This window comes from Eschrichtius robustus, chromosome 19 (genome assembly GCF_028021215.1).
Source record: "Eschrichtius robustus isolate mEscRob2 chromosome 19, mEscRob2.pri, whole genome shotgun sequence".
NCBI classification, from domain to species: Eukaryota; Metazoa; Chordata; class Mammalia; order Artiodactyla; family Eschrichtiidae; genus Eschrichtius; species Eschrichtius robustus.
In genome coordinates this window covers 47,976,580-47,984,418 of record NC_090842.1, presented here as the reverse complement: position 1 = coordinate 47,984,418, position 7,839 = coordinate 47,976,580, and the positions used below count along the sequence as shown (strand labels likewise).

The 7,839-nt window shown below is 37.8% G+C and overlaps 1 protein-coding gene across 1 annotated transcript; it reads left to right on the top strand.

Annotated features, from left to right (window-relative positions):
- The first annotated feature begins 2,702 nt into the window (after positions 1–2,702).
- Positions 2,703–3,170, top strand: LOC137752393 (putative CENPB DNA-binding domain-containing protein 1). Its single transcript, XM_068527114.1, has one exon. The coding sequence runs from the start codon at positions 2,703–2,705 to the stop codon at positions 3,168–3,170; it is 468 nt and encodes a 155-aa protein (XP_068383215.1).
- Positions 3,171–7,839: the final 4,669 nt, after the last annotated feature.

The following is a 7,839-nucleotide window of genomic DNA, read 5'->3' as shown; positions in this document are numbered from 1 at the left end:
TCCTGACTGATTATGATGTTAGTTATGGGCTTTTCATATAAGGCCTTTGTTGTGTTGAGTTAAGTTCCTTCTATGCCTATTTGTTGAGAGTTTTTATCATGAATGGATGTTGAATTTTGTGAGATGATTTTTCTGTACATGTTAAGATTATTATGTGATTTTTATCTTTCATTCCAATATTATGCTGTATCATATTGGTTGATTTGTGTATGTTGAACCATTCTTGCATGCCAGTGATAAATCCCACTTGGTCATGGTGTATAATCCTTTCAGTGTCTGGTTGAATTTTGTTTGGTGGTATTTTATGGAGGATTTTTGCATCTACGTTCAACAAGATATTGTCCTGTATTTTTAAGTCTTGTGATGTGCTTGTATGACTTTGGTATCAGTGTGATGCTGGCCTCATAAAATGAATTTAGAAGTGTTCCTTCTTCAATGTTTTGAAAAAGTTTAGGAAAGATTGGTATTAATACTTCTTTGAATTTTGGTGGAATTCTCTCATGAAGACTTCTAGTCCTGGGGTTGCTTTGTTAGGAGGTTTTTGATTACTGCTTACCTCTCTTTATTTGTCATTCACTTATTTGTGTTTTCTGTTTCTTTTTGATTAAGTTTTAGGAGGGTGTATGTTTCTAGGAATTTATCCAGGTCTTCTGGTTTATCCAAATTGTTATGAATTTTCCCATTTTCTTGCTGTTATTGATTAATAGTCTATTTCCATTGTGCTTAGAAAAGATATTTGGAATATTTTTTTTATTTTCTTGAATTTTTAAAGACTTGTTTTATGACCTACCATGTGTTACATCCTGGAGAATGATCCGTGTGTGCTTGAGAAGAGTGGGTATTCTTCTGATGTTGGGGGGAAGTTCTACATATGTCTATAATAACCATTTGGTCCATAGTGTTGTTCAAGTCAGTTGTTTCCTTATTGATTTTCTGTCTAGATGTTCTATCCATTATTGAAAGTGGGGTATGAAGTCTCCTACTATTATTGTATTGCTATAAACTTCTCCCTTCAGATCTGTCAAATTTTCTCTATACATTTAGGTGCTCTGATATTGGTTGTGTATATAGCTACAATTGTTATATCCTCCTGTTGAATTGACCCTTTTATCATATAGAGACCTTCTTTATCTCTAGAGACAGTTTGGACTTAAAGTGTATTTTGTCTGATATAAGTATAGGCAGCCCTGCTTCTTTCAGTTATCATTTGCATGGAATACTTTTTCCATCCTTTTATTTTCAGCCTATGTGTGTTCTTAAATCTAAAGTGACTCTTTTGTAGACAGTATATGGATGGGTCTTGTTTTTTATCCATTCAGCCACTCTGTGCCTTTTGATTGGGTAGTTTGATCTATTTACATTTAAAGTAATTATTTATAGGTAAGAAATTACTATTTCCATTTTGTTAATCGTTTTCATCTGCTTTGTAGTTTTTTGTTTCTGTTTTCCTATCTTGATGTCCTTCTTTGTGATTTAATAATTATTGTAGTGATATGCTTTGATTCTTTTAAGTTTATCTTTTATGTATCCATTATAGGTTATTTCTTTGTGTTTACCTTACAAATTATATAAAATATCTTCTTATAATTGTCTATTTTAAGCTGATAACAACTTAATTTCAATTGCATTAAAAACTCTGCACTTTTACCCCACCCTGTACATATTTTGTTCTTGTAGTCAGTTTACTTCTTTTTATATTGTATTTCAATTAACACTTTTTTCTTTTAACTTTTATATTAAGGTTAAAAATAATATACATACCACCATTACAGTGTTACATTATTCTGTATTTGTCTGTGTATTTAACTTTACCACTGAGATTTATGCTTTCATGTTGCTGTTTAGTGTGTTTTTGTTTCAGTTTGAAGAATTCCCTTAAGCATTTCTTGGAAGGCAGGTCTAATGGTGATTAACTTCCTCAGTTTTTGTTTGGGAAAGATTTTTCTCTCAATTTTTAAAGAATAGTTTTGTCAGGTATACTATCCTTGGTTAACAGTTTTTTTTTGTTTTGTTTTGTTTTCTTTCAGTACTTTGAGTATATTCTTCCACTGTCTCCTGGCCTACTACGAGAAATCCACTGGTACATTTATGGTGGGTTCCCTTATATGTGATGAGTCACTTTGTTCTTGCTTTTAAAATTCTCTCTTTATCTTTGACTTCTGACAATTTAATTATAATGTGTATCAGTGTAGACCTTTCTATTTTCAACCTATGTGGGATCCCTTCTTGAATCTCGATGTCTATTTCCTTCCACAGATATGGGAAGTTTTCAATAATTCTTTCTTTAAATAAGCTTTCTGCTACTTTCTATCTCTTCTCTCCTTCTGAGAATCTCATAATGTGTATATTGGTTCATTTAAGCTTGTCTCATAAATCACATAGACTTTATTCACACTTTTTTACTCTTTTTTCTCCTCTGACTGGAAACTTTCAACTATCTTTGAGTTTGCTGATTCTTTCTTGTGCTTGATTGCACCTGCTTTGAAGCACTTTACAGTAAGTCCCCTACATATGAACCTTCAAGTTGCAAACTTTCAAAGATGCAAACATGTGTTCGCATGTCCAATCACGTAAGTTAGTTCATGTGTCTGGCGTCCATTGTCACATGCATGCATCCCTTACAAGTGGTTGTGCTTTTGTGTACTTTACTGTACAGTACTTTATAGAATACAGTAGTACAGTATCTTTATTTCAAGCCCAGGATGTCTGGAAACAAGCATAAAAGCAGTTGTGATGTAGCTGGTACTGCTAAGAAGTGCCAAGCCATAATGGTGGAAACAAAGGTGAAAATAATTGAGGGAGTGGAGCAAGGTGAAAAGATGGTAGACATCGCTTGTTCTTATAACCTGAATCATTCAATCATTGGCACAATTCTAAAGAACAAGGACAAGATCATGGAACATGTGAAGTCTGCTGTGCTAATGATGTCAACAATAATATCAAAGAAGAGTGGGAAAGTGATGGAGGAGATGGAGAAACTTCTCAGTGCGTGGATTCAGGATCAGCATCAGCATCAAGTACTGCTCAGCTTAATGCTGATTCAAGAGAAAACTAAAAGGCTTTATGAAGACTTGAAGAAGAAACATGGTGAAGAATCAGAGGGCACATCTTTTAATGCCAGTCATGTCTGGTTTCATTGGTTCAAGGCTAGAGCCAAGCTTCACAAGTAAGTGGTGAGGCAGCAGGTGCAGATACAATAGCTGCCAGGGAATTTCCTGAAATGTTTTGAGAAATTATTGATGAAGGCACATATTTACGCAAGCAGGTTTTTAATGTGGATGAGACAGGACTGTACTGGAAGAGGATGCCAGACCATAGTTACATCAGTGAGGAGGAAAATGTGATGTCAGGCTATAAAGCAGCAAAGGATAGGCTAACTTTCTTGTTTGGTGGCAATGTTTCCAGCGATATGAAGCTGAAGTCTCTCTAAGTTTATCATTCAGAGAACCCAAGAGCCATTAAAATCATAGTCAAGGGCTCTCTTCCTGTTGTGTGGAAGAGTAACCCCAAAGCCTGGGTTACACAGGCCATTTTCCAGGACTGGTTTTTCCATCACTTTATCCTGGAGGTAGAGAAATATTTCTTGGAGAAGGACATCACATTCAACACTCTTTTGCTGCTCGACAACGCTCCAGGCCATACCCCATTCATGGATGATTTTCATCCCATTGTCAAAGTAGTGCATCTGCCACCAAATACTACATCGCTCATCCAACCTATGGACTAGGGAGTTATAGCCACTTTCAAGAAATATTTACATCACAATTTTTGTCAGGCAGTAAAGGTGAGTGATGAATCAGGGACAACCTTACAATAATTTTTGGAAGGACAATTTTGAGGCACAAGGCCCAAATGTAGAATGGTACACAAAAGTTGCAGCAGCTGCTCAGAATGCAATCCAGTGCTACCGTGTCATCTATGATGAGAAAAAGAAGAGCTACTACCCAGACATCACTGGATTGTTTTCTCAAGAGGGCAGATATAATTGAATCCAGCAAGGAACCAGAACCTGTGCCATCAATGTCAGGTGTGAGTGAAATTGCAGTTTGCCCTCCATTTCCTATTGCTGACGATCCTTCAGCTCTACCATCTCCCAACTCCTCTCCCTCCTCCAGTCAGTAACTCTTTTTACCTGTTCACTCGATGCCAGCCCCTGTATGTCAGCCGTGGTACTGCACTACAGTACTTTTTGAGATACTGTACTGTAAGATTAAAAATGTTTTCTTTAGTTTTTGTTTTTTAATGTATTATTTGTGTGTAAATGTTATAAACCTATTACATTACAGTACTATATAACTGATTGTGTTAGTTGGGTACCTAGGCTAACTTTTTTGGACTTAGGAACAAACTGGACTTACAGACGTGCTCTTGGAATGGAAATCATCTGTATGTAGGGGACTTACTGTACTGAATTTTTGATTTCATTCATTGCGAAATTCTGCATCTCCAGAATTTCTGTTTGGTTCTTTTTCTCTATGCTTTCTATCTCTTTGTTGAACTTCTCAACAATATTTTTATGTATTGTTTTCCTGATTTTATTGATTTGTCTCTTTGTGTTCTCTTGTAGTTCACTGAGCTTATTCCTCCTCATCTGTTTTTAAATACATTTTTTTAAGAACAGCTTTAATTTCACAGCAGAATTGAGAGCAAGATACAGAGATTTCCCATATAGCTCTGTTCCCACACATTTGGCCTGTCTCATTATCAGAATCACTCACCAAAATGGTCCATTTGTTACTAAGGATGAACCTACATTGACACATTACAATCACCTAGTGTCCATAGTTTACTTTATTCTTGGTGGTATATATTCAAAGGACTTGAATAAATGTATGACACATATCCATCACCATAATATCATCCGCAGTATTGTTACTGTCCTAAAGATCCTCTGTGCTCTGCCTATTCATCGTTTACTTCCCAACCCCAATCCCTGGTAACCACTGATCTTTTTATTGTCTCCATAGTTTTGCCTTTTCTAGAATGCCATATAGTTGAAATCATACAGTACGGTGCCTTCTCAGAGTGGCTTCTTTCACTGAGTAACATGCATTTAAGTTTCTTCTATGTCTTTTCATAGCTTGAGAGCTCATTTGCTTTTAGTGCTTAATAATATTGCATGGTCTGGATATACCACAGTATATTTATCCATATACGGACTGAAGAACATCTTGGTTGCTTCCAAGTTTAGTCAATTATGAATAAAGCTGCAATAAACATTTGTGTGCAGGTTTTTGTGTGAACATATGTTTTCAACTCATTTGGGTAAATACCAAGGAGTGCAATTGTTGAATTGTATTGTAAGAATATGTTTAGTTTTATAAGAAACTGACAAAGTGTCTTTCAGAGTGACTGTACCACTTTGTATTCCCACCAGCAATGTATGAATGTTCCTGCTGCTCCACATTCTCTTCAGCATTTGCTGTTGTCAGTATCCCAGATTTTGGCTAGTCTAATAGGTAAGTAGTGGTATCTCATTATTTTGTTAATTTGCATTTTTCTGATGACATTTGGGATGTGGCTCATCTTTTCTTATACTTATTTGCCATCTGAATATTTTCTTTGGTGAAGTGTCTAATAAGGTCTTTGGCTTATTTCTTAATTGGGTTGTCTGTTGTATTTTAAGAGTTCTTTGTATGTTTCAGATAACAGACCTTCATCAGATGTGTCTTTTGCAAATATATTCTTCCAGTATGTACCATATCTTCTCATTCTATGGAACTGAGCTTCTTTAAAACAATTATTTCTGATTCTTTATCAGATTATTTCTAGATCTTCATTTCTTTGGGATCAGTTACTGGAAATGTATTTTGTTTCTTTAGTGGTATCATGTTTCCCTGATTTTTCATGTTCCACGTAAGCTTTCATTGGCTTCTGTGCATTTGAAGGAGTTACCTCTTCCAGTCTTAGCAGTCTGGCTTTGGTGTGGAAAGACATTTACCTGCAAGCTTGCACAAGGCTACCAGCTGAGCAGGGTCCATGCCAGTGCCAGGTCCTGCACTAGTTCTGGAGACATGCCAGTTCCATGAGCATGCAGTGGCACCAGTTCCAGTGGTATGTGGGGCACCGAGTCCAGGAGGTATTCAGTAGCACTAGATCTGGGGGGATGAGCACACACAGTGAGCTTTTTTAAAATTGTGATAAAAAACATAATATAAAATTTATCCTCTCAACCATTTTTTAAAATTAATTAATTAATTTATTTATGGCTGTGTTGGGTCTTCGTTTCTGTGCGAGGGCTTTCTCTAGTTGCGGCGAGTGGGGGCCACTGCTCATCGCGGTGCGCGGGCCTCTCACTATTGCGGCCTCTCATGTTGCGGAGCACAGGCTCCAGACGCGCAGGCTCAGTAATTGTGGTTCACGGGTCCAGTTGCTCCGCGGCATGTGGGATCTTCCCAGACCAGGGCTCGAACCCGTGTCCCCTGCATTGGCAGGCAGATTCTCAACCACTGCGCCACCAGGGAAGCCCTCAACCATTTTTAAGTGCACCATGTATCAGTTTTTGTTCCATTTGTATAGAGTTTCAGTTTTGCAAGATGAAAATATTCTAGATCTCCTTGGCTTTTAATGTTGATGTGTTTAATGTGTTTAATGTCTTTAAAAGCTTGGCACTATCTTGGTAAGGAAAATTCTAAGACTATTTTTTGTCTTAGAATGAATGTCCTGGGCTGAGACCCAAGAGAGGAGCAAATGCTGTGGTTCTTCATCTTCTTTTAGATCCTGGGACATTACTACATACACTCAAGTTGCCTCAATGCCCTTCGCAGCATCTTGCCCACTGTTCTTTGCATAGCAGGTTATAAGACTGGGAGTGAAGATATATAGGTTTGAAACTAACCCTGGCACTAAACAGCATGTGACCTGGACAGCACCCACTTTTTCTTCAAGCTGTATCATCCACTTACGGTTTTTTGGTTTGTAGCCTGACAACAATTTTGCACCACTTTTTTTTTTTTTTTTGCATCCTCTTGCCTTTTTCATTTGCTTCAAGCTGTCTCAGGATGTTGCAAACCCCTTGTAACAGGGAAGAGCTAAATCTGACTACATGTTGGATCTGTTTCTTTTACTTAACCTTTGCTTCCCATTGTTTTGTTCACTAAAAGATACTGTCTATACAAAATGGTCTGCCTTGGGGAACACTGCCCCTCTGCCTGAAGGTTAACCCAAAGTGTCTTTGTTTAGGGAAACATCCAGACCCTGTCCACCTGTAGATGGCTTCAAGAAAGAAGATATTAACACGTCCCCTCCCCAAGGCTGGCTATTCCCGGGGATACTTGCACAACGTATGGCCTTTTTACTTTACTTCCTCATCTCCTCCCCCTCTTTGTGCTGTAAAAGAAACTGGCATCCAAACGCCAATTAGATGGTTTTTTGGAGACACTAGTCTGCTATCTTCACAGTCTGCTGGCTTTCCTAATAAAGTCATATTCCTTGCCTCAACACCTCGTCTCCGATTCATGGGCCTGTCATGTGGTGAGCAGAGCAAGCTTGGACTCAGTAACACCCTGTGGCAGAGAGTCTGGTCTCTCTTCCCATACAGTAAGCCTTCCATAAGGAGGTACCTGTTGATTTATTTCTCCTGTGCTGTGCAATATGGTAGCCATTGGCCATATGTGGCTGTCCAATGTTAAAAGTAAATTAATTAAATTAGATTAAATTAAATAGTTCCTCAGTTGCACTGCTACATTTCAAGTTGATAAATGGAATATTGCCTGCCATATCAGTAAACAAAGGATGTCACAGTCAGCAGCGATTGCAGCCACAGCCTATGGCGAGCTGGTGAGCCCTGAGGGATCTCAGGAAGAAAAGAGTACCTGCCATCTAGCAGCCATCAGATTG

Bases quoted from the DNA above. Each gene is read 5' to 3' on its own strand.
- LOC137752393 (XM_068527114.1), top strand. From the start codon at position 2,703: ATGTCTGGAAACAAGCATAAAAGCAGTTGTGATGTAGCTGGTACTGCT.